The sequence below is a fragment of the Grammomys surdaster genome, unplaced genomic scaffold, assembly GCF_004785775.1.
Source record: "Grammomys surdaster isolate TR1022 unplaced genomic scaffold, NIH_TR_1.0 213, whole genome shotgun sequence".
Taxonomy (NCBI): Eukaryota; Metazoa; Chordata; class Mammalia; order Rodentia; family Muridae; genus Grammomys; species Grammomys surdaster.
Window position 1 is genome coordinate 3,243,210 of NW_021604658.1, and position 26,752 is coordinate 3,269,961.

Genomic DNA, 26,752 nt, shown 5'->3' on the forward strand with positions numbered 1-26,752 from the left:
ATCCTCTTCCATTACTTCGGCTCTTTCATCCTAAATTCCTTTCCCTAAGGTTGTGGTCCCATTTCATTCTGTGATCCACTTTTCCTGCCCCCCTCCTCTACACCCTTTCAGAATCCTTCCTGCAAAACAAAAGCCCAAGAGTGGGCCAACACTCAAACACCTACTGTTCCTGAAGCATGTTAAGAAAGAGAAAACAAGGCTGCAGTTCATACCAAGAATTGTAACACACTACTGTACTCTCAAAGGATGATAAATCCACAGACTGAAAATTCCACCAGTAACTAATCACAGTACTCACAGAAAGCAACCCTCCTCACCAGTTTTCTCTCTGGCCCAACTCAAAACCACAGCCATATGGAACCAATAGAACTCAACAGTGTATCATATTTATAATTAAAGTAATCCTGTGTGTGTTTCAAATTTAGAACTCACCACGTTTGATTAAAAAGCTAAGTGGAATCCACATGAAAACATGAATTTAAAAAGTGTGTGTAATACCCACATTTGGAACTCTGAAATTTTGACTGAGACTCACTTGATTATAAAAAGAATAATCTATGTGGACCCACTTAATTTCATAATGTGTTCAAAGTCCTTTATACATAGCATTTTAATATTTTGCCAGAAGGACGTAATTTACTCACTAAAGGAAAACTAGGGTTGAGGAGGCCACATGTAAATACAGCAAATATCTAACATCAGCCATAAATCCATATTCTTCTACAGATGATGCCATTTAAGACCTAATGGCATTTAACACCACGAGGTCATTGCTGATGACATTTGTCCAGGATTAGTTCTTTAGTTTAATGTATCATTTTTTTTACCCTTGGTATAAAATATGTATGTTTCAATAAATATTACTGTAGAAAAGGTGATATACCATAAATAACAAACTACTAGAACAGCAAAGGTAAAACCAAGATGTGCACTAGAAAAGCGATTCTAAATTTAAACTTCAGCAAGGAAAACCCTCACACCACTATTCACAAGTCTCGGTTCAAGCAATTTATTTTTGGCGAGACAAATCACAGCTGTCAACGCTTTTTTTTTCCCACCCTACAATTACATAAATTATTCCGAAAAAAAAATATAGACATCTTCAACTTGAAGGGAATTAACTTACAAATGCCGTGTGTCGTTATGAATGGTTTTTTTTTCCTTTAAAAAGTCACACGGAAGAGGGGTTAAAAATAAAAGGCAAACAAACAAACCCTGGAAGATGCAGCAGAGCCCCCTTGCTCCCGAAATAAAACTCCTGGTGGCTGTCACAGCAGTGCTACTCCCGACAGAAGTTTTCAGCTGTCACTTCTAACAGCTGAGCGCTTCCTAGGAGAGAAGCGACAGGCCGAGAAGAGAAGTGGTTGTGGGGAGTCTGAAGATTTAAAACTTGCAATCTTACACTCCAAAGGGAAACCCTTCCGCGCCTCACCTGCACTAAGGGGGACACCCAGCAAGATCAGCCCTCCCCACCCCCAGCACACGCTCACACCACCCGGGCCACACTCAAGCCCCACAGTTGCAGAAGCCGACCGCGCGCCTTTTCTCCTCGGCGCTCCAGAAACACAGCGCTCGGGGCAGCGCTCAGCTAGGGATCAGGGCGAGACCTGCACCTGCGCGCCCCGCAGAGGCCTCACACCTAGGGCCAGGTCCACCCGCCCGCTCCCCCGCTCGGCCGCGCGGCGCCTCAGCTCCTCCTGGAGACCGCTCGCGTCCCCCCGGGTCTCCGCGCCCTAGGACACACCAGGCTTTCCGGGCCCACGCCGCCACCCCGGCCCTGTCACCTCGCCGCTCCCCCCCACCCCCGGGGACCCCGGGCCTCACCCCCTCCTCCAGCTCATCCTCAGAGCCTGCATCCTCTGGCTGGTCCAGGTCTATGTCAAACACTCCTGCCATGTCCTCAGCTTCCCTGTGTCGGAAGTCAGGCGCTGGGTAGAAGCCGTCCCGCCTCCGTCGTCGCCTCATGGGCCCGGACCCGCCGCAGACTTCACTGCTGCTGCCGCCATCACCGGCTGCTTAAGCTCAATGCGTCTGCGCCTAGGCCCCAGACTGGCTCCTCAAGTTCAGCCCCGGAGCATGCGTACAAGGTCTTCTGAAGCCGTACAGTGGGCATCGGACATGCGTAGCATTATCTCCCGGTGCCAGGTACTGGCAGGAACATGCGCAGAACACCAACCGAAGCCAAGCCTGGAAAGTACAGCATGCGCGGTTCTGTCTAAGGCGTTTGCCGGACACGGAGCATGCGTACCATATCTGAAGTTGATAAATTGAAATTGAACACGCGTGATTAACCTTTCTAATAGAAAAAGGGAGACGGGGGTCGAAAAAAGACAAGCCCTCAGCAGAGCTCTTTACATAAGGAGCAAGCGCATTTATTTGTTCTAAGTAGTTTTTTTAATTATTGAAAGTGAGCATGCGCATAGTGAGAGGGTTGGACTCCTGAAGTTTGAACCGAACTGAAACTGCTGGTCGGAGAGCTGTCAGTGAGTGTGGGGTTAACGGGGAGCTGATAGGGAAGAAAGGCAAAGAGAGACTCTTGCCTTTGCTATTTGCTAATTCAGTGGCTTGAAAAAGTTACATAACCCTTCGGTAACTCAATTTCCTTAATTGTAAAGTGAGAATAGTATTACCTGCGATGCAAGCTTAGACGTTAAGTTGAAAGTCTGGTTTGTAAGCCTCTGCTCATTTCCGGGCTTCTTAGACTTGATGTGAAGTATTTATCAAAAATACTCTTTTTTTTTTTTTTTAATAGTCCCTGTTCTCGGAGAGGCTGAGGCAGAAGGATCATGTGTTTGAAGACAGCTCAGATTACTTAGACAGTTTCAGGCCTGACTGGGCTACATAGGGAGACCCTGTCTCAAAACAAACAACTCTCTTTTGTTGTTTAAAAATAATAAAGATTTATTTTCATATTTTATCTGGTCTTTCACTAAGCTCCAATTTTGTTTTTCTTTCTTTTCTTTCTGAGACATGGTCTCACTATGTAGCTCTGGCTGTCCTGGAACTCACTGTGTAGGTGCAAACCCACAGAGATCGGTCTGCCTCTGCCACCCAAGTGCTGGGATAAAAGACTTGAGCCACTATGCCTAGATCCAACTTTATGTTTGTTTGGGTTTTGGTTTTCTGAGACAGAATTTCTCTATTCGGCCCTGGCTGTCCTGGAACTCACTGTGTCCTCAAACTCAGAGATCTGCCTACTTCTGTCTCTGGAGTGCTGGAATTAAAGACCAGGCTTATTGATCTTAATTGTGCTTACCAGGCCAGAAGACAGTTGGTGAGAAAAGAATAAATAAGTCATTTTCTTGGAAGACAGAAAATTAATGTTATTGAATGTTCTATTGTTGAGCTAACTTCTGATGACCATGCAGTGTGAAATGTATACAAAGAGTTCCTTCAACATTATATTTCCTTTAGATAATTTTTTTATGTGTGTGAGTATATGTGCACATGTGTGTGAATATGAGCATTTATGCAAATGTTCAGGAGATGAGGGCATCCAGTATCACTTTGAGGCAAAGTCTCTCTCTCTCTCTCTCTCTCTCTCTCTCTCTCTCTCTCTCTCTCTTTCTCTCTCTCTCTCTCTCTCTTTCTCTGAACTTAGGGCTGAGTTTTCTCAACCAAGCAGGAAGCTATCCACAGTGGTCCTTCTGTCTGCACTGGACTTGCATCTGTAACTACAGGCCTGCACAGGACATCTGGCTTGTTATCTGGATGCTAGCATCTAAACTCTGGCCCTCATGATTACACAGTTCCCACAACCAACATTTTTGTTATGGTTTGTTTTCTTTTAAAAGCATACTTGGGAAAACAGTGAATATGAATCATATTTTGGAAACTATTGAATTGTGTGTGAATGAATTTGGGCACAGTAAAGCCTAAATCCTCCAAATTATAGAGTGAGGGAATTTCTTTAAATGATTAGATTCTTAAATGGAGACAAGAAAAATTGAGGAACATGGGGAGATTAGGAAAAGGATGCTTTATTCCAAAACTTAGTTGAGGTCCCACTATCTGAGAATCACTAAGGAAGATGGCTCAGGGGCAAAGTACTCATAATGCAAGCCTGAGGATCTGAGTATGAATCTCCAGAATTCATGTAAAACCAGATGTGTTAGTACACATCTGTAATCCCAACATTCCTATGGAAAGCTGGGGAGTGGAGATAGGAGATTCCCTAGAATCATGGGCCAGCTAATCTGATACACAGCTGCAAACAACAAAAGAGAGACCCATCCTCAGACCTGGTAGAAAGCAAGGACCACACACATATGTATACAGAATTAACAAAATTCTCTGTGAAAGGTACCAATGTAGAGACAACATTTCTTTTATAAAGGGCTAGTTCAAATAAGAATGTTAAAATAGTAATGCTTACAGCCTAAGAGTATATGATTTCTTACTCTGTTTCCAAATATAAGCCTGCAGTTTTCTGGGACTCTCTTGAACAAGGGCATAAGCTCCATTTACAGAAAAACATGGTGCAACTGTCTTGCTGCAACCTTTGTGCCCTTTGGTTTCATCTTGTTAGCCTGTTGACCTCTCCAGTACACTCTAGGAAACACTTTGTAATTACACACAAAAGTAAGAAGAGGGAAAGAAAAACAGATCTCTTGGAAAGTCTTTGAACAGTATAATGTCAAGACAATAAAATCTGGCTGGAGAGATGGCTCAGTAGTTAAGAGAACTTGCTGCTCTTCCAGAAGACCCAGGTTCAGTTCCAAGCATCTACAAGGCAGTTGTGACCACAGTCCCAGATGATATGTTGTGACACCCTCTTCTGGCCCTTGAGGGCACTGCATGCATGTAGTCACCAGACAGACATGCAAGCAAAACATACACATAACATAAGAATAAATTCACAGCACTCAGGAGGCAGAAGCAAGTCTCTGTGAGTTTGAGGTTAGCCTGATCTATATAGTGAGTTCTAGGACAGCCAGAGCCACACAATGAGGCCCCATCTCAAAAACAAAAACAAAACAAAACAAAAATGATTAATTAAATACTTTTATTTTTTTATTATTTATTATTATTTTTTTTTTTTTTGGTTTTTCGAGACAGGGTTTCTCTGTGCAGCCCTGGCTGTCCTGGAACTCACTCTGTAGACCAGGCTGGACTCGAACTCAGAAATCGGCCTGCCTCTGCCTCCCAAGTGCTGAGATTAAAGGCATGCGCTACCACCGCCCGGCCAATTAAATACTTTTAAAAAGAAGAAGACAACAAAATTCACATTAATATATGTGGTTATTGCTAAGACATTTAAATGTGATTCTTTCTTAAAGAGTTCACACCCCCACACTGGGAATGTAATATCCTTTTCTTCAGTGCCTTTCTTTCCGTTAACACACTGACTTAAATCTGTGTTAAAAATCTCATGGGAATCTGTTAATAAACCTCAATGTAGCTTTATATGGCCCTCCTGAAGTACTTTCTGATGGCAAAGCTAAGAATCATAGTTTGCAGAGCATGGTGCTGCATGCCCTTAATCCCCGCATTCCAGAGACAGAAACAGGCTGATCTCTGTGAGTTCTAGGCCAGCCAGAGCTACCTCATGAGATCCTGTCTTAAAAACAAATACATATACATATACATACATACATACATACATACATACATATATATGCTTATCTGTACATACATATATACATACACACACATATACATGCACAGTCTTTTTTGTTGTTGTTGTTGGTTTTTCAAGACAGGGTTTCTCTGTGTAGCCCTGGCTGTCCTGGAACTCACTCTGTAGACCGAGCTGGCCTCGAATTCAGAAATCGGCCTGCCTCTGCCTCCCAAATGCTGGGATTAAAGGCGTGCGCCACCACCGCCCGGCTATCCATGCACAGTCTGTCTTATGAGCTGGCCTAGAACGCACAGAACTCTACCTTCATCTGCCTCCTTAGTACTAGGACTAAACATGTGTGCCATCATGCCTAGACAAAAAAAAAATTAGTTTTTTTTAACATATATTTTTAACTTTCTAAAAATGTTGTTCTTATGTTATATGAGAATACCTGCTTGACTGTATGTACGCCATAGGTATGCAGTGCCTGAGGAGGCCATCAGAGGGCAATTGGATCCCCCAGAATTGAAGTTCCAGACAGTGGTGTGAGTGCTGAGATCCATGCTGGGCCTTGTGAAGGAGGAGAAAGTGCTTTAAACACTGAGCCATCCCTCCACCCCTTACTGATAGAATGTGAACACGCAGCATATTGTTTGTTCTTCTTAGCAATGTGTTGTTTTCTCATATCTGTGTCTTTTTCTCTCACAGGTGACCCACCCCCTTGTGTTTTAGACTAGGCCTCATTTGTGACTTGGCATGTCGATAGTGACAGTACAGCTGGGGCAGTGTGGCAACCAGATTGGCTTTGAGGTGTTTGATGCTTTATTTAGAGACTCACACTGTTCCCAGGGACTCTGTTCTAAGAGAGAAAACGAGGCATATCAAGCATCCTGCAAAGAAAGATTTTTCAGAGAGGAAGAAAATGGAGGTAAGCATGGTCAAGAGTCCTCCCCACACCAGACATCAGCATCTTCAAAGTCTGTCTCTCAACAAGTATCTAAACCCCATCTCTTCCACCTCACTAGGGAAGGCCTTTGCTTGTCTCCCCCTACCCCATGCTGGGGTTTGAATCCAAGGCCTCAGCCGGCTATACAAGTACTCTACCTCCAACCCTTGTATTTAAAAAAATACAAAACAAACAAACAAACAAAAACCCCCAAAAAACTGAATGTAGGGCTGGCAATATGGTTCACTGACTTAGAAGTTTGCGCTCTGTGGTACCCACATAAAATATATAATTTTTCCTCCTACTCTAGTTCCAGTGGCCCGGGCTGTTCTTGTTGACATGGAACCTAAAGTTATTAATCAAACGCTATCAAAAGCTGCCCAGTCTGGCCGATGGAAATATGGTCAGCACACAAGCTTTTGTCAGAAACAAGGATCTGGGAACAACTGGGCGTATGGGTAAGAACAACTTCGTAACAGTAACTCTTACTCTCCTAATGTAATCTAAGGCTGACTGCCCCCATCTGCCAACCTAGGCCTAGACCTGGAAGCTCCTAGCCTCTGTACAATTTTATCTAGAACTAGAATATTTTCAGCCTCTGACACTTACTGTTGAATAAGCTCACCCTTTCTTGTTCTTTCTGAGCTCTGGCTGGTTCAACTCAGCTGTTCTGGTTCAAGCTCCTCTCGAAGCTGACTGATTCTGTGTGGTTCCTCTGCCTCTGACTGAATTGCTCTGCTTGGCCTCACACTAACTTTGGCAATATGTTCTAATCTTCTGGCTCCTTCTCATTCTCTGGCTTGTTAGTCCTCATGTATGTACAGCTTGTTCTCTCTCTGCAACCTGTCTCTCTATAACTGTCCCAGTAAAACTACCCTTCCCTCCCACACTGCCCCTCAAGGAGCTTCCCTTTCCTCTCTCTTCTTGTGAGAGTTGGGCATATCCTGTCAAATCTTTCTCTGATTTGTCACTTTGCCACTCAATTAGACATCACTTTCAAACATGGGTGCTTCCTTCTACAAACTAACTTTACCTTCGTTTGAGATTAAAGTGTGTACTAAGGGCCGTTCTGTATTCCATCCTGAGGGATTAAAGGAATATGCTAAGGGCTGAGCTACACCACAACTAAGAATATGATTTTTCAGTAAATAACACAATTTTGGGGTTCACAGTGTGATCAAGTATTCTGTAACAGAACTCCTCTTGATTTTCAGTGAAGTTACAGCAATACAGTTAAGTATTCATACTATTATCACTACGTAGCTGATGCAACAAGCTCAAAATCTTGGAAGTGTTATATTACAATTTAGAATTTAGAGCTGGTGTGATGGCACATGCCTTTCATTCCAGTACTCAGGAGGCAGAGGCAGGCAGATCTCTGTGAATTCAGCCCACCTAGGTCTACTTAGTGAGTTCCAGGCTATCTTATTCATTGTTCTCTTGCTGTGAAGAGATACCATGACCAAAGCAACTCCTACAAAAGAAAACATTTCATTGGGCTTATTTACAGTTTCAGAGGTTCAGTCCATTCTCATCATGGAGGGGAGCGTTGAGACATGCAGACAGACGTGGTGCTGGAGAAGGAGCTGAGAATTCATTTGGATTCACAGGCAGCAGGAAGAGAGACACTGGGCCTCACTTGAACTTTTAAAGCCTCAAAGCCACCCTCAGTGATGCACTTCCCCCCCACAAGGTTACAGCTACTTCCAATAAGGCCACACCTTCTAACCCTTCAAAAATAGTTTCACTTCCTGATGACTAATTCAAATATATGAACCTACGGGGTCCATTCTTATTCAGACCACCACATAAGCCACCGAGGCTACCTAATCAAATCTTGTCTCAAACCAAAACTAAACTAAAATTAAGAATTTGGAGCTGGGCAGTGGTAGCACATGCCTTTAATCCCAGCACTTTGGAGGCAGAGGCAGGTAGATCTCTATGAGTTCAAGGACAGCCTGGTCTATAGAGTGAGCTCCAGGACAGCCAGGACATCTATGCAAAAAGACCCTGTCTTGAAAAAAACAAAGATAAATACGTTTAAAAAAGAATTTGGGCCAGTGAAATGGCTCAGAGGGTAAAGGCTTTCCCCTCCAACCCAAAGAACTCAGTTCGATTCCCCAAACCCACAATGTAAAAAGAGGGACCTGACTCCCCAGATTATCTTCTGACATCCATACAGGTGTCATGGCACATGCATGCCCTCCCGTAAACATATGCAATTAAATAAATAAATAAATAAATAAATAAATAAATAAATATTATAATGTGTCAGGCCTGGTGCAAGCCTATAATCCCAGCCACTCAGAAAGAAGACCTCCGGTTCATTGTCTGCCTGAGCTCTAGAGCTACCTCAAAGTGAGCCTTGGCATTTTAGCAAACTCCTGTCTCAAAATTCGAAGTATATAAGCAAAGGGGCCGAGGGTAGAGCTCAGCGGTAGAGCTCTGGCCCAGTAGTTCCCAAGCTTTGCTGCACCATAGAATTTCCAGAAGGCAGCTAGGTAATCCCAGCACTTGGGAGGCTGAGGCAGGATGGTGAGTTCCTGGGCCACTCTTACAAAATATGAGGCCAGCGAGATGACTCAGTAGGTAAAGGCAATTGCTTCCAAGCCTGAGGATCTGAGTTCGTCCCCAGGAGTTGTCTTCTGGCCTCTACACTTACACCATGGCCTACGTTCGTACACACACACACACACACACACACACACACACACACACACACATACACCATACATGCGGTATAATAGTAAAATAATAACAACAAATAAAATAATCCCATTGTTCTCAGTTAAAAGGAACTTCCTAAATCCTGTAATTTATTCTTTTAGCCATACTATCCACCTGTTAAATATATTTAACCTGTGTCTATTAAATGTTTTCAGTCAGGGTACCTGAGCCTTACATGAGACCCATTGCCATAGCTTTGGAAAGGGCTGTCTCCTAAACAGCCTCCCTCTGTACCACCTCCCTCTGGGTAATCTAACGGGCGCTGTGTTTGTTTCTTTTGCTTTGGCATAGTTACTCTGTGCATGGACCGAAGCATGAGGAATCTATAATGAACTTAATCCAAACAGAGGTGGAGAAGTGTGACTCTTTGAGTGGATTCTTCATCATAATGAGTATGGCCGGGGGGACAGGATCCGGGCTGGGAGCCTTCATTACACAGAAGCTACAGAATCAGTACTCCAGTTCCTTGAAAATGAACCAGATTATATGGCCTTACGGAACGGGTGAGGTATGAACATGTTAATTAAAAGTTATGTTTAGTATATGAGTGTTTTACTTGCCTGTATGTATGTGCACACATGCATGCCTAATGCCCAAGGAGACTAGAAGAGGGCAGATTTTTGGTACTAGGGTCATAAGGTTGTAAGCCATCATGTAGGTTCCGGGAACCAAACCCAGGTCTTCTGGAAGACCAGCAAGTACTCTTAACCACTGAACCATTTCTCCAGCCCCTGATTCAAAAGTTTTATGTTGTATATTCTTTTCTCTCTTTCTTTTTTTTAGTCAATTTAGCCACAAGTAGGAGTCTGGTATCATCATCTGCTATTTCTCCTTGGTAAATACTCACTAGGGGAGTAATTAGATCATGAATATTTTCTTTCTTTTTAAATTTTATTTATTTTTATGTCATGTTTATGTATGTATGAATGTATGTCTATGCATCATGTGGTGTCAGATGTCCTGGGACTGGAGTTAGACAGTTGTGAACTCTCATGTGGTTACTGGAATCAAACCCTGATCCTCTGGAAGAGAATCTAGTGCTTTAACCACTGAGCTATCTCTCTAGCCCCTATATTCTTTGTTTTTAAGGTAAATATGAATAAATGGATCTCACTCTTTGGGAATGTTGAATTCTAGCTTCAGGACTGATTGTAATCTTTACGTGAACAATTAATTTAATCTTGGTTACATTTCCCACACGTGTGAAGTATCCTTTGTTTTGTTTTTGTTGTGTTTTTGTTTTTGTTTTTTTGAGACAGGGTTTCTCTGTGTAGTTCTGGTTGTCCTGGAACTCACTCTGTAGACCAGGCTAGCCTCGAATTCAGAAATCCACCTGCCTCTGCCTCCCAAGTGCTGGGATTAAAGGCGTGCGCCACCACTGCCCAGCATCCTTTGTTTTTTAAATGTTTTGTTTCATTTTGGTTTTAGGATTTTTGAGACAGTCTTACTTACCTAGGCTGGCCTCCACCTCAAGACCTGTCTACCCAATGCATGGCTGAAGTGTCTTTAAAAACAAAGCAAAACAAACAAACAAAAAAAATTAAGCCTGTCATGGTTGCACATGTCTTTAAATAAAAAAAAAAAAAAAGCGTGTAGATTCCAAAGTCATCCTGCCTGGCTTCAACTCCTTGGTCTGTTACTTTCCAGCACCATCACACTGAGGTTATTTCATTTCTCTGTGCATTGCTTTCCTCTGTGTAAAATGGGGACAAAAATACCTGCCTCCTGAAGGTGAAGGATACAATACAAGTAAAGCATACAGTAAGGCAGGTGACGGTGGCACAGCACTCTGGAGGCAGAGGCAGAGGCAGAGAGGCAGGTTAATCTCTGCCAGTCTACATAGCAAGTTCTGTACTACCCAGGGCTATACAATCTCAAAACAAAAACAAAAAGTTATTGCTACCACACTTCTTTCCTGAATCACTTCATACATTTGGTTTTCCTCCTAGAAAGATCAACTGGAAATTGGTAGGCATATAAATTTCTTCTCAATAGAGGGAAATTAAGATCATTTGAAGACTAGCCACAATACCATGGACCCCAAAACAAGGTCTCTCTCTGTAGTACCAGAAGGACCGACCCAGAAATGGGCTCCTGAGAGATACACAATCATCTTTGAATTCATTGATGTTATTCTTTTTTTTTTTTCCTTTTTGGTTTTTTGAGTCTAGATTTGTCTGTGTAGCCCTGGCTGTCCTGGAACTCACTCTGTAGTTCCCAAACTCACAGAGATCACCTGCCTCTGCCTCCCGAGTGCTGGGATTGAAGTCGTGATCAGCACCACAGGGCTGGTATCTACACTCTTACCTACTCAGCCTCTCTTCCTGTCTTTGACTCTTCCTTCCAGGTTATTGTGCAGAACTACAACTCCATCCTGACTCTCTCTCACTTGTACCGGTCTTCAGATGCCCTTCTCATTCACGAGAATGACGCTGTCCATAAGATCTGTGCCAAACGGATGAACATCAAGCAGATCTCCTTCAGAGATTTAAATCAAGTTCTTGCTCATCAGCTGGGCAGCGTGTTCCAGCCTACATACTCCGAGGACAGCTCATCTCACTACCGCAGAAATCCACTAGGTACTTGGCCTCTCTGCTATTTGTAGAAAAAAATATGTACTGAAAGCCCCAAAGTTATTTTTCAATGTCTCCTCCCCTCTGCCTGGAGATATATCCAAGATATATGTCCCTGACCCTGCCTTCATCCCTGAACTGTCTTACTGGAAATCTCAAGAAGTTACTAAGTTTCTCAGAAGCATACAGTGTGGTATCTAAATGCTCCTCACGGACTACACTGTTTGTGGAGCTGCTATTCTCCTAGGACCTAAACCAGGGCATGACAAATACCAAGCACTTGATAGAACATTCATTGGGTAGAACTGTGTGTGTGTTTTGTACTGCTGGGGATAGAAGCTAAGGTCTTACACATGCTAAGCAGTCTTACACCACTGAACTACAACCAACAGAAAAAAAGGTAGAGAGATGCAGAGTCCACAGAAATGATGGGGCTGGGCTGGAGAGATGGCTTAATGGTTAAGAACACTTGTTCATGCAGAAGACGTTCCTGGCTCTAGTGATTCACAAGCAACCATAACTCCAGGTCATGGAGATCTGACTCCCTCTTCTGACCTCAGGGGCACCAGGCATGCACATAGTGTACATACCTACATGCAGGCAGAACATCCAGACACATAAAATACATCTTTGAAGAAGAGAAGGAGGAGGAGGGAGAGGAGGAGGAGGAGGAGATAGTGGTGGTGGTATTGGTGGTGGTGGTGATGTGGGCTTCTAATTGGACTGGCACTATGTTTAAGGATTGAAAACTCAGGAGAGGGTTTGCTGTCAGTCGTGTGACCTGCTGCCCATCTCGACAGAGCATTCTCTGATCTATACTGTCATGTTGCTTTGGATAAAGTTTCCTTGCTACTTTTCAATAATGAAGAAAGAGGGAAGGTGAGGCTGGGGAGGGCACAGGAACATGAAGAAGAGAAAGAAAATTCAGAGAGACTCCAGGCTGCCATGTGGTGTTGTGTCCCATAGTTGTGCTCTGATTGGAAAGATGAGGAGTAGGGGCAGTCCAAGATTCTGAGAACAAGGAAGACAGATGGTCTGAGAAGGAAGAAGCCAGTAGACAAGCGTCTCAGTCCGGTCCTGGAATTGCTAGGCCAAGTCAGAGTAAGAGGGATGGCAGAGCGGCCTAGGACATGACTTAGTAGCAGAGCGTGGCTGAGAATGTAAGCCCCTGGGGGTGGAGATGACCCCTAGAGGTGTGAATTACAGGTTGTTACAACCTGTCCTCTCTTCTGGCTTTTTATGTGTTTATTTTATTCTGGGTCTTGCTCTGTTGCCTAAGTTGGTCTTGAACTCCTGGGCTAACCAGATCCTCTTGGTCTCTACCTCAGCCTCTGGAACTGTGGACCAGGCCTGCCTCATGCCACAAATTTTTGTTTGGTGGCTCTCTACCACAGACCTATGTTTCTATCCCCAAACAGGTTTGATTATCATTTAGCAAAATAAATAGAAGATCTGGAATGTTTTCTAAGGAACATTCAGTGACTACAGAATGAAAGAAAAGTATCTTAATTATCTTTTATAATTGATTTTCCTAGAGTTTAGTGAATTGGTCACCCATATATCTACTGATAACTCTTTTGGCAAAGTATATGGTGCTTATTTTGATTTTGTCTTTTTCTCTTCCCTCCCTCCCTCCCTCCCTCTTCTTTTTTTTGAGACAGGGTCTCACTATGGTAGCTCTGACTATCCTGGAACTCATTCTGGTCCAGGCTGGCCTTGAACTCACAGAAATCTCCCTGCCTCTGCATCCCAAGTGCTAGGATTAAAGGTATACACAACTGTGCCTGGGTATCCATTTCAGTTTTGAGACAGGGTCTTACTATGTAATCCCTTGAGTTGGCCTGGACCCTGTGGGCAGTCTCCTGCCTCTGACTGCTTAGCGTTGGGATTACAAGCATGAGCCACCATACCCATTTTAAGTATGCTTTCTCAGCCTTGCTAAAATGAAGCAAAGATCTAGGCTTGATGGTGCGTGCCTTTAATCCCAGCATTCTGCAAGCAGAGGCAGATGGATCTCTGTGCATTCAAGACCAGCTTAGTGTACAAAGGGAGTTCCAGGTCAGTCAGGGCTACACAGTGAGGCCCTGTGTCAAAAATCATAAATAAAAAGTGAATGAAATGAAGCAAAAATGTAGTCTGTAGCACACACTGTGTCTAAAAATTCACTGTTTTAATGTTTAAGCAATTCTAGTTTGGAGAAAACGTATTTGACTCTAAACTTCATTAAGTCACCGTTGTATAAAAGTCAATGGCACCATTGTGGGTGAAGTCAATTGAGTTCACATTGCATTATTATTTTTTTTCCCCTACAGGAGACTTAATGGAGCATTTAGTTCCCCACCCTGAGTTTAAGATGCTGGGTGTCCGTAACATTCCTCAGATGTCTGCGGAGTCTCTGGCATACAGCACGTTTACCTGGGCTGGCCTCCTCAAGCATTTAAGACAGATGCTTATTTCCAGTGCAAAAATGGAAGAAGGTAAAGGGATATTTTAAAAATAGACAACCCACATACCAGGAAAGCGCCTGTCCTGGAGCCCTGGGTATAAACTGGCTCAGGCTGGTTGAAATAAAGGCCTCTTCTTCTGGCCTAGGAACCTCCTACAGAAACTCCCCGGGACATTCCCGGGACATTGCTAAGGGCTTCTTGATGGTTTTAAAGTTTATCTGGAAAGGACATGTCAGACAAGTGCCGTGTTATTCAAATCTTTATTTTAATTACTTCAAAGTAAAATATGAATGTAGTTTTTAAAAAATCAAATAGTTAGCTTACTAACCTGTGTAAGGCCCTACATTCAGCCCTAAGCCCCCCAAAAATCAGGGGTGGAGGTGCATGTATGTCTGTGACCCCAACATTGCAGATATAGAACAGGGGGATTAGCCATGAGCCTGACCTGCTACAAGTTTCAGGTCAGCCTCGGGTATATTAGACCCTGCCTCAGAAGAAAACTAAATCGTGCGCAGTGAGAAGGCTCCATGGGTAAAGGAGCTGTGTCCAAGATGATGGCCTGAGTCTAAGTCCTGGGACCCACAAGGTGGAAGGAGAGAATCAGCTCCCACACACTGTCCCTGACTTCTACACATGCTCTGTGGTACACATGAGCACACACCTACATGCAAATAAAAAAATCAATTTTCTTTTCAAGACAGAGTTTCTTTGTGTAGCCCTGGCTGTCCTAGAACTCACTGTGTGGCACAGGCTGGCCTCAAACTCACAGAGATCCCCCTGCCTCTGCCTCCTGAGTGCTGGGAATAAAGGTGTGTGCCATCACAGCCTTGTCAATTAATTTTTTATAAATCAAATAATCAAGTAGTTAAAATTCACTTAAGGACTAGGAGTCTACCTGGTGGCAGTGTACACAATTTTGAAATGTTTTCTTTACTTTCTATGTATGGGTGTTTTGCCTGCATGTATGTTTGTACACTACATACATGCTTGGTACTGTGGAGACCAAGAGTTCATCTTAGGACCAGAGTTACAGACAAATGTGAGTCACCATATGGATGCTGGGAATAGAACCTGTGTCCTGTTGAAGAGCAGCCAGTGAGTAACCTCTCCAGTCTTCCAGCAAACTCTCTGCATGTGAGAGGCCCTGGATTTGATCCCTCGAATTCCACTGTAGGCACATTGTAAATAGCAGTGTACTGGGTGGAGCAGTTGTGTGGCACACCTTAGTCAAGGGAACACAGACAGCAGTGCCCAGCCTTGGTCCCTATCACTCAGGTAAAACCACTTTCCAAGCCTTCAGTTGTTCCTTCTGAAGTTTATTTCCTTATTTCTGAATATTTGGCTCAGATTTTTTTTAAGATTTATTTATTTTATGTATATGAGTACACTGTCTTCAGACACACCAGAAGAAGGCATCAGATCCCATTACAGATGGTTGTGAGCCACCGTGTGGTTGGTGGGAATTGAACTCAGGACCTCTGGAAGAGCAGTCAGTGCTCTTAACCACTGAGCCACCTCTCTAGCCCTAAGATTTTTATTTTATTCCCAACTTTAACTATTACCAGTTTTCTTCCTCATTTTCCTCACCATTTTGTTTTTAGTTTTAACTTGGTTTTGTTTGTTCTTTATGTTTTTTTAAATATCCCTGCATGTGTATGTGTGTGTGTGTGTGGTCACATAGGTGGGGGAGGGTGTGTGTGCATGTGTGTCCGTGCATGTAGAGGCCAGTTGACGGTGATTGACATCAGGTATCGTCCGCAGTCACTCTCTACGTTATTTTTTGAGGCAGGATCTCATGCTGAACCCAGAACTCAGTTCTGCTGTGGCTAGCCAGTTTGCTCAGGGACCTCTTGTCTGTATCTCCCAGTGCTGGGATTTCAGGCAGCCTACCATGCCTACCTAGCTTTTATATGGGTGCTGGGATCTGAACTCTGGTTCTCACACTTGAGACACGGTCTCACATAATACAGCCTCAAACTTGCTATGGCTGGTCTTGAATTCCTGCTCCTTCTGATTTCATCCCCAACCCCTTAGGATTATAATGTTGTAAGTGAACACCCAGCACTTAGGAGACAGAGGCAGGAGGGTGTCTGAGTTTGAGGCCAGGCTGGCCTATAGAACGAGTTCTAGGACAGCCCCAAACTTCCCTGCCTTTGTAGTATGTCTACTCTGTCGATGAGAATCCTTACGAAAGGAACAGGAGTCTCAAGGCTTTCAGATGGAGGAAGGTGGCATCAGGATTGCTCAGCTGTAGGTTGGGGATGGACCACTTACAAAGCAGCCACAAGTCTTTGGGTTCAAGTCACTGTCCCAGCACTGGTCTTCTCAGAGCCGGGGTAGGTAGAGTTTCCACACAGTGACCCAGTTTCCCACAAGCCTCTTTGCAGAGCTGGGTTACAGTTCCTGAGGCTGGCCTTGCTGGTTTATCTTTTTCATAGCAGAAATCTCCCTGTTCCCTCTGCTGTTAGAAATGTCTGTCTTGCTCCCAGGATTTTGACAGTGGGTGGGAACAGCCACTGTTCTGGTTGCTCAGGAGTATTGCTGATGCTCTCTTCACATCTGCTGCTGGTTTCCCTATGTTAAGACATCCTGAGCCGGGTGGTGGTGGCGCACACCTTTAATCCCAGCACTTGGGAGACAGAGGCAGGTGGATTTCTGAGTTCGAGAGTTCGAAGCTAGCCTGGTCTACAGAGTGAGTTCCAGGACAGCCAGGGCTACACAGAGAAACCCTGTCTCGAGAAAAAAAAAACAAAAGACATCCTTACAGTACACCGGAGTATGTGTGGTCCTTTGCCTTTAACTAGAAATCACTGGATGTTACCTAGTAGTAGGTATTATAGGAAAATATAAAATAACAGGTTGATTTCCCTCCATTTGTTGGTTGGCAGTGCCAGTGTAGAAAGTCTACATCTTAAAGTAATGCTTTCCAGTTTTATTTTGGGCCCCAGCACTTGTTTTTCTTGCAATACCTGCTAATATTTCATGGAGCAAAGTGTTCTTCAAAGGAGTATGAAGCACCCTGCACCAAGCTCTGACAGGTCAATAAAGAGCAGTTAATCATTTTCCCACACAGAACTAACTGTAGGATATCAATGGGGTTTTTTTATAGTTAGTTATAGAGTTTAAGTATGTAAAAAAATTTTGTAGTACAAAAACTGAATTTTTTAAGTTTCACATATACTAGGCTAGTGCACTACCATTGAGCTATGTATCCCTGAATGTTTTCAGTTTTTGAATATATGACTAAGGATATGGGTAAACATATTTATGGCACAGACAAAGGTGAAGGATCTAGCTTTATGATGGTTCATGTTATCAGATTGCTCTGCATGAAGATTGGCCCGATTCGTGTTACCATCATCGTGTATCCCATGTATCGCAGCAACAGACAACAGGGGCTGGGGGGATGAATGACTGAAGCAAGAGAGAGGAAAACTACCAGATGCAATAACACACACCTCTAATCCCAGTACTCGGGAGGCAGAGGCAGGCAGAACTCTGAGTTCAAGGCCAGTCTGTTCTACATAGCAAATTGCTGGACAGTCAGAACTACTTAATACATAGACCCTAGGGAGAAAGTGAGAGAGAGAGAGAGACAGAGAGAGACAGAGAGAGGCAGAGACAGAGACAGAGAGAGAGACAGAGAGAGAGAGGGAGGAAGACAGAGAGAGACAGAGAGAGAGAAAGAGAGGGAGGAAGACAGAGACAGAGAGAGAGAAAGAGAGGGAGGAAGACAGAGACAGAGAGACAAAGACAGACAAGAGACACACAGACATAAAGAGAGGTTACAGTGTCATTGAATACCTAGCTTCAAAGCTGAGCATGGTTGTGCATACTTGTAATTCCAGCACTTTGAGGCAACCCTAGGGCTACATAGCAAGACTTCCAAAAAAGAAGAAGGAGAAGGAGAGGGAGGGGGAGGGGGAGGGGGAGGGGGAGGGGAAGAAGAGGAGGAAGAGGAAGAGGAGGAAGAAAGAAAGAAAAGGAAAAAAAAAACCACTAACAACAAAAAACAGACAAATATGGTGTCTAATACCTGTAACTCCTGCAACCCTGGCTCTTCAGATGCCAAAGCAGAAGTCCCAGGACAGCCTAGGCTACATTTTGAGTTCTAGGCTACATAAGCATGGTCCTGACTCAAAAAAAAAAAAAAAAAATCTTTGTCAGTACAGGTGGATTATCCAAGGGCCCTAAACTCCTGACTGCTGACTCTCCTACACTACTTCCAGGTGCTGGGACTATAGGCATGTGCTTCACACCCAGCCTGAGACAGCCATAGTCTTACGTTGTTCAGTGCCGTTTCTAAGCACTCTCACTTTTCCTCCATGCTAGGTATTGACTGGCAGGTGCGCCCTCCTCTGTCAGGCCTCCCACCTATTGGCAAAGTGTCTGCTCACAAGGAACCTCACTTCAACACTTCTCTTGCTAACTTGGTCATCCTCCGTGGGAGAGAGGTGCACAGTGCAGACGTGGGTAAGCAGAAATTCAGGGAAACTTGAGGTATATATTTTGGAGCACGTGAGTGTTCTAAAACAACTTCTGGGACTGTCAAGATGGAGCAGTGGGGACGAGCACCTACCTCGAGCCTGACACACCTGAGTGTGGTCCTGGAACTCATGTAAAGTGGGCAAAGGGGCTGACTGCACATAGCTATCCAAACTCTACACACGCTTAAAACAGATTTAAGCATTTTAAACTAGCTATTTAACCACTTTAATCCCAGATTGGGGGAATAGAAGCAGGGAGATCTCTGTGAGTTTGAGGGCAGCCTGGTCTACTTAGTGAGTTTCAGGCTAGCCAGGGTTACTTAGTGAAACCCTGTCTCAAAAAAAGCAAACAAGCCAGTTACGGTGGAGCACGCCTTTAGTCCCAGCACTCAGGAGGCAGAGCCAGATGCATCTCTAAGTTTGAGGCCAGCCTGGTCTACAGAGTGAGTTCTAGGACAGCCAGGACTACACAAAGACACCCTGTCTGGTAAACCCAAAAAACTGAACCAAACCAAACCAAACCAAACCAAACCAAACCAAACCAAAAACCCCATACATCCACCCCCAAAACAAAACAAAGCAAACAAACAAGCTCAAACCTAATTAAGGATTGGAGTATATAACCCACTGAGCCATCTTTCCAGCCAAGCCAGTATTCTCTGGAATTCCATAGTGCATGAGTGTGTGCATGCATGTGTGCCTGTGGAGGCCAGAGACCAGTGTGGGTCCCTCCTCAGGTGTCATCTACTCTGCAATTTTGTTTCTTTGTAGTTTTATACTGAGTTTCTCATGTATGTGAGAGACCATACTTGCTATGTAGCTGTGGCTGGCTTTGAACTCCTGATCTTCCTGCCTCTACTTTCCAAGTACTAGGGTTACAGGTGTGTGCCACCCTCCACATCTCATCTTAATTTGAGACAGTCTCTTACTAACCTGGTACTTGCTGAGGAACTTAGATTTGGCTGGCCAGTGATTCCCAGTCTATACTCCCCAGTGCCCACGTCCAGCTCTTGACTTGGGCTCTGGGGATGAAGTGAGATCCTCATGCAGTCTGGGCCACATCCTCTCCCCTTAGGAAGAGAAGCTTAGTACATCTATCTGTGTGTGTCCGGTGCACATGGACTGTATATGGGGATGAGAAACAATTTGTTGGTTCTTTCTCTCCACTGTGTGGGTCCCAGAGATTGAATCAGGTCTTTAGGCTTAGGGGCCAGCATCCCTTGTCCAAGAGGAAATTATTAGCATAGATGTAAACATCTGGGTTCAAAAAAACAGGCATATAGAGAGAGGATAAAACACACTCAAGAGAGAACCATGCTTAAGTGTCTTTATGCCTCTTTCTCTCTCTCTCTCTCTCTCTCTCTCTCTCTCTCTCTCTCTCTCTCTCTCTCTGTCCCTCCCCCCCTCCCTCCCTCCCTCCCTCCCTCTCTCTCTCTCCCTCCCTCCCTCCCTCCCTCCCCCCCTCTGTGTGTGTGTGTGTGCGTGTGTGTGCGCGTGTGTTTCATGTACATGAATGTATGGGTGCATATGCCTGTACATTTACATGCAGAGACCAGAGGAGGATATGGGTGTCTTCATCTGTTGTTGCTCCCTGCCTTATTCCTTTGCCTGAAAGTCTCTCAGTGAACCTGAAGCTTGCCCTGTCAGCCATGAAGGCTGACTGGAGAGCTCCTGGGATTTGCCCATCCCTGCCTACTAGCTTACACACCAAGCATTTACCCACTGAGCCATCTCTCAGCCTCTGGACGTGTTCAATTTTGGTGGCTTCCAAAGTCAGATTTCAAAGCCTTGCCTAGGGACCTGAATGAACACATACAGTGGGTCTATGCACATTGGGTTACAGCAGACAAGGTGACATGAGGTGGCCTAGAAGGGGGAAATTTGGGGACTTAGGAAGGCAAAGGGGCCTCTCACCACCCAAAAACTGAAGATTCCAGTTTGTCAGCATAGACACAGTATTTTATGTAGAAGTATTTTCAAACAAGAATGTTACGTGAACAGTGACCCAGGCTTAGGGCCTGAATGTGTAGGACCCTGGGCATGACCCCTCTCCTCTTGCAGACATTTTCTGGGATCTCACAAACAAAACTAACACTTTGTTTCCAGTGAAGACACCCTACCCTCCTTCATCCCTGTGGTCTAGAGTTTACCTCCTCATTGCAATCCTGTCTGGGACCCTTCAGGAGCATCCTGTGGCCTCATTAAAATTCCTTAACAGCTCCTTGAAGACAGTAAGTTCAGAAATCACCACAGTACTGTACAGGACAATGGGGCCCCGCTCTTCTATGAACCTACACTCCTGGGTACCGGGGCGAGGCTGGGCAGAGCTTTACTCCGTCCCAGGACCCTTCTCTCAATCTCTGTACTTAAGCTCCATATAAAGACCATCTTTCAATAAAGCCCAGCTCTGTCTCCTGCCGGCTCACTCAGAAATCCTTGTCTTCCACAAAACCAAGGAGTCACCTCAGTCTGAGCCACCGACAAATGCTAGGTCAGGGAGTTAAGACAACGCTGACTACACTCGGGTTTATCGTGCTGTTCTCGATAGTCCCAGATCGCAGGTTCACATCCAAGAAATCGATAAGGAAGCTCAGAGACCCTTAGGTCTCAAGCACGCCTCGCTGCTACTTTAACATTTGTATTTGAATGGCATTTTTTAAGGTTTCTGTGTAATTCTGGCTGTCCTGAAACTCACTCTGTAGACTAAGCTGGCCTGGAACTAAGAGATCCACCCGCCTCTGCCTCCTGAGTGCTAGGATCAAAGATGTGAGCCACCATACCCACTAGAAAATTTTGTTTATTGTATTATGATTCTTTTTAAAATTTTATTATTTTATGTGCATGTTTGCTTCCATGTATTTTGTCCCACATGCATGCCTGGTGACCTCAGATGCCTGAAGAGGATGTCAGATCCCCTGGGACTGGAGTTACAGACAGTTGTGACTGCCTCTGTGGGTACAGGGAATTGAACCTGGGTCCTCTGGAAGAGCAGCCAGTACTCTTAAATTCTGGGTCATCTTTCCAGCCCCTACTCTTTAACTGGAGTCCAGAGTGAGGGACTCCTTGCGCCCTCTCTCTTTCTCTCTTTCTCTCTCTCTCTCTCTCTCTGTCTCTCTCTCTCTCCCTGTCTCTCTCGCTCTCTCGCTCTCTCTCTCTCCCTCTCTCTCTCTCTCTCTCTCTCCCCCTCCTCTCTCCCCCTCTCTCTCTCCTCCCCACTCTTTTTTTTTTTTGAGACAGAGTTTCTCTGTGTACCCCTGGCTGTCCTGGAACTCACTCTGTAGACCAGGCTAGCCTCGAACTCTCGAACTCAGAGATCCGCCTGCCTCTGTCTCCCAAGTGCTGGGATTAAAGGCGTGCGCCACCACCACCCAGCTCCCTCTTTATTTTTTAAGACTGATTTATTTTATATGCATTAAGTACACTGTTGCTGTCTTCAGACACACCAGAAGAGGGCATCAGATCCCATTACAGATAGTTGTGAGATAGTTGTCAGATAGTTGTGTGGTTGCTGGGAATTGAACTCAGGATCTCTGGAAGAGCAGTCTGTTGTGTAATTATTTAAAATCCGCCTCTGGTCAAGCTGACTATCTAAGCTGCAGCAGCTCTGCCTAGCTTAGCTGTCACGTTGCATGGCCAGAGGCCACGTGCACGCAGCAGCTAGAACCGGCCCGCCAGAAACACCAGCCCTGCCACCCATGAGACTGAACAGATGACTGAACAGGGTTAGGATTCCCCGGGCCCAGGCTGTCCCGTCTGTCTCCTCCTCACCTGGATCCCAAGTCCTCTCTTTGTCCAAGCTCTTTTTCTCCAATCTTCCATGCTGTCTCCTCAAGGCTGGGCATTGCCCAGACCATCCCACAATCCACATGGGCTCAGTAGAAAGATGAGACTCTAATGCTTAAAGATTAATCAAAGGCTTGTATATTTGGTAATGATCAGTAACAAGATACCCATACAATCAGAAGTGTAACCCAATACCCAACCTAGATATACCAACTACCTTTGACTGCTACAGACACGTGAACATCCGCCTCCATCTCCATCTCCATCTCCTCTCTCTCTCTCTCTCTCTCTCTCTCTCTCTCTCTCTCTCTCTCTCTCTCTCTCTCCTAGCTCCTCTCCTAGCTCCTCCTCTTCCTTTTCCTCTTCCTTTCCTAACTCCTCCCATCTTAGCTCCTCCCACAGCAGTCAGTGCTCTTTTAACTGCTCAGCCCTCTCTCCAGCCTGGCCTTCTCTTTCTTTAATTCCCACTTTCTATCCTTTCTCAGAATTACTAACTGTTTTCCCTTTTTGTTTTTAAATGTGTGTGTGTGTGTGTGTGTGCATGCATCCACACTTATCATGATATATTGCCACACTGCATGTACCACAGAACACATGTGGAGATCAGAGGACAACTTGCAGAAGAGTCGGTTCTCTCCTTTCTTTTTTCTTTTTTTTTTTTTCCTTCGAGACAGGGTTTCTCTGTGTACCCCTGGCTGTCCTGGAACTCACTCTGTAGACCAGGCTGGCCTCGCAGTTCTCTCCTTTCATCATGTGGGTCCCAGAAATTGAACTCGTCATCAGGCTTGGCAGCAAGCATGAGTACTCCCTAAGCCATCTTGCCACCCCTTGTTATAAGGTTTTCACATGTGTACAGAAGGGACTTTGCTCATATGTACGGTGTTTTTACTCTAGAGGGATTTAAAGACCCAGCTCTCTACACTTCCTGGTTGGAGCCTGTTGATGCTTTCAGCGTGTGGAAAACCCAGCGAGCCTTTGACAAGTATGAGAAGTCTGCAGCCCTAGTCAGCAATAGCCAGCTCTTAGTAAAGCCACTGAATATGATTGTGGGCAAGGCATGGAATATGTTCTCATCCAAGTAAGTAAAACATAAGTCTCCAGACTTCCTCACCTTAGCCAGATAATGCCCAGGGAGAGCATGAGTGGGTTGTAGAGCAAGCCTGGCTGCCCCCATGCAGTGGTGAAGCCTTGGACACGTGACTTAAAGGCGCTGCTCCTCATTTGTGCAGCTGGATCCAGTGAGGTAATCATGCAAACCACCTAGTATACCGCTTGGCTATGCTCAGCAAGTGTTCTGTACTATTATTTTTATTTTCTTTCTTTCTGTTTTATTTTATGTGGATGGGTATTTTGCTTGCATGCATGTCTAGGCATTACCAGAGCTCTTGGAGGCTAAAAGGGGGTGTTAGACTTTCTGGGACTAGAGTTACAGATGGTTTGGAGTCTCTATGTAGATGCTGGGAATACAACCTGGTCCTCTGAACAGTTTCTAGGCAAAATTCAAAATTTCATCGTAAGATGGTTTTCAAAAGAAGATCTTTGGGATCAGGGCTGTTGCTTGGAAGTAGAGCACTTGCCCAGCATGTGTGGCCTGTGTTCTGTCCCTAGCACTGGGATGAGGCAGGAAAAAGGTCCTGGGGCATGGAAGAGACTCTAATCCTCCTCAGTAATAGCTGAAGAGCTCAGCTCCACTGGGTACAACACACTGGATTGTGTGTTGTCAAAATAAAAATTGCCAGATGACTGAACAGGGTTAGGATTCCCCGGGGCCCAGGCTGTCCCGTCTGTCTCCTCCTCACCTGGATCCCAAGTCCTCTCTTGGTCCAAGCTCTTTTTCTCCCACTATGACGTCAGTTTATTTTGTGTCTGCCCTTGTTGTTCTTCTGGGAGCTGGGGGTGGGGGATCTGAGAAAACCACTCAGGCAGAACTCTGATTTGTTTCTAGTTTCAAACCTCAAGCGAAACTTCTGAGCTCCTTTTTAGAGTCAGTCTGGAGGTAGTCACCTCCTGTGTACTGAGCCTGCACACCAGGACTACAGAGTCCAACATGCTGCCTTTCCTGCGCCCTCTGGGACACTAAAAGCAGAGGCAGCGTGGTGACAGCTAAAGTTTGCTAATGTTGTTTATTGATTCAGAGTAAACAAGTCACCCACATTTGACAAGGACCCTATGAGGCTGTGTGAGTTTTGAGTGCTCACAGTCTGTTTATTGCTTAAGTTTCTCATTTGCCTGGAATAGTTGATTGACAATTTCTGCCTTCTCCCCAGAGCCTACATCCATCAGTACACGAAATTTGGAATGGAGGAAGAAGACTTTTTGGACAGCTTTACATTGTTGGAACAAGTTGTTGCCAGCTATGGTAGTCTTTGACCCTAAGCCCAGAGGAAAAGCTCTTTACAGGACTTTTGGACTAAAATATTTTCAAAATTGAGCCGTGCTCAGTGGTGCTTGCCTGTGATCCCAGCACCCTGGAGTTAGAAGCCGGAGGATCAGGAGCTCAAGGTCATCCTTGGCTACACTGAAAATTCCAGGCCAACCTGGACTACATGAGACCCTGTCTCAGACTAGATAAATGAATACAAATACTTGCTTTCAAGTTCAGTCTCTTAAGTAATAAAGTAGAATGCTGATTCTAGTTTATGTACTCTGTCCACAGACATGAAGAAAATACTTCCAGTGGAGTGGAGCATATTTTCAGTGAAAACATGTATTTGGTATTTCATTTATAAGAAAAAAAGCAATGCTTATATAAAGAACACTGTTTTGTTGAGATAGGGTCTCAAACTGTTGGGCTCTAGATCCCTGACTCGGCCTCCAGGGCAGACTCTGAACCTTGGAGTCTAGTTTAAAGGAACTCGGCTGTAAGACTCCCAGGAGAGGGAATGTTCTGTTGCTCTCCATGTTTCTAAATCTTCAGTGTTTTTGTTTTTTGTTTTTTTTTCGAAACAGGGTTTCTCTGTGTAGCCCTGGCTGTCCTGGAACTCACTCTGTAGACCAGGCTAGCCTCGAACTCAGTCTTTACAATGAAGAAGATTTACTAAACATGATCTGAACTTCCACAGTTCAAATGAAAGCAACATAGACTTTTGAGGGTGCATGTGGACTTTAAAAAAAGATTTTATGGCCGGGCGGTAGTGGCGTGCGCCTTTAATCCCAGCACTTGGGAGCCAGAGGCAGGCGGATTTCTGAGTTCGAGGCCAGCCTGGTCTACAGAGTGAGTTCCAGGACAGCCAGGGCTACACAGAGAAACCCTGTCTCAAAAAAACAAAAAAGAAAAATTTATTTGTGTGTATATGTATGTGTGTGTGTGTGTGTGCGCGCGCGCACATGAACATGTATGAAGCTACCCATGGAGGCCAGAGGGAACATTAGATGCTTTGGAGCTGGAGATGCAGGTGAGTTCTGACCCTCTACAGGTACAGGAAACATGCTGAGCCATCTCTCCAGCTCCAGTGTGGTTGGTTGGTTTGTTTCCGTTTTTTAGACAGGGTCTCTTTAGCTCAGGATGGCTTGGAACTTGCTATAATACTCCAGCATCAGCTTCAGCTTCCAACGTGTTCAGCACTGTACTTGTTAAGCACTGAAGTGAACGACTATACTTGGGTCTGAGAATTACAACTCTGTAAATATATTTGCCTTTGAAAATGATTGCTCTGAACCACAAGGGGGAGATGTTGTCAAAGGCTACGCTGTGCCCATCGGTTCTGAATACAGTAAGATGCTCTATATGGTCATTTCAAGAAGAACACTGGGCCACGTGCAGCTGTGCGCTGTATTCAGCACTCAGGTGGATGGGACAGGAGGATCTGTTCAGGCTGGAGTAGAAGGTGTGGTAAATGGCAGTAATCCCAGTTCTCGAGAGAGGGAGGTGAGAGGATCAGGCAGCCTTGAGCACATACCAAGCTCCAGGTCAGATGGGGTATACACACAGCAAGACCTTGTCTCAAACACCAAGGCCAGGTGTTGGAGACATGGCTCAGCAGGTAAAGGCACTTGCTGCCAAGCCTGACAACTGAGACCCATCCCTGGACCTACATGATGGGAGAAGAGCAGCTACTCCTCTGAACACACTTGTGCCATGGCGTGTGCGTGCCTCCACACAGAGTAATAAAATATTTGAGACAGGGTCTCACTGTGCAGTCCTGGCTGGCCTCGAACTCGTCGAACTCGTTTTGCAGACCAGATTGACCTCAGACTCAGAGATCCAACTGCCTCTGCCTCCTGAGTGC

At 44.9% G+C, this 26,752-nt stretch overlaps 2 protein-coding genes across 7 annotated transcripts in view; one reads left to right on the plus strand and one right to left on the minus strand.

Annotated features, from left to right (window-relative positions):
- Positions 1-2,066, minus strand: part of Rps6kb1 (ribosomal protein S6 kinase B1) — a 50,188-nt gene extending 48,122 nt beyond the window's left edge. For 2 of the 5 annotated variants that reach the window (XM_028772327.1, XM_028772323.1), the window contains exon 1: positions 1,825-2,018. In XM_028772327.1, the coding sequence (XP_028628160.1) occupies positions 1,825-1,965 (141 nt within the window). In that variant the 5' untranslated portion in view covers positions 1,966-2,018. Of the gene's footprint in view, positions 1-1,214; positions 1,330-1,824 lie in introns of those variants that run through there. The other 3 variants (XM_028772328.1, XM_028772326.1, XM_028772324.1) reach the window with 3 other exon arrangements.
- A 186-nt stretch (positions 2,067-2,252) lies between these two features.
- Tubd1 (tubulin delta 1) lies at positions 2,253-25,158 on the plus strand. 2 transcript variants are annotated; one of them, XM_028772422.1, is made up of 9 exons: positions 2,253-2,483; positions 6,269-6,488; positions 6,817-6,964; positions 9,525-9,741; positions 11,581-11,812; positions 14,119-14,283; positions 18,586-18,726; positions 23,418-23,601; positions 24,791-25,158. In XM_028772422.1, the coding sequence occupies exons 2-9, from the start codon at positions 6,317-6,319 to the stop codon at positions 24,891-24,893; spliced, it is 1,362 nt and encodes a 453-aa protein (XP_028628255.1). In that variant the 5' UTR covers positions 2,253-2,483; positions 6,269-6,316; the 3' UTR covers positions 24,894-25,158. The 2 variants fall into 2 exon arrangements, with proteins under 2 accessions (XP_028628255.1, XP_028628256.1); XM_028772423.1 differs by lacking the exon at positions 18,586-18,726.
- The last annotated feature ends 1,594 nt before the right edge of the window (positions 25,159-26,752 follow it).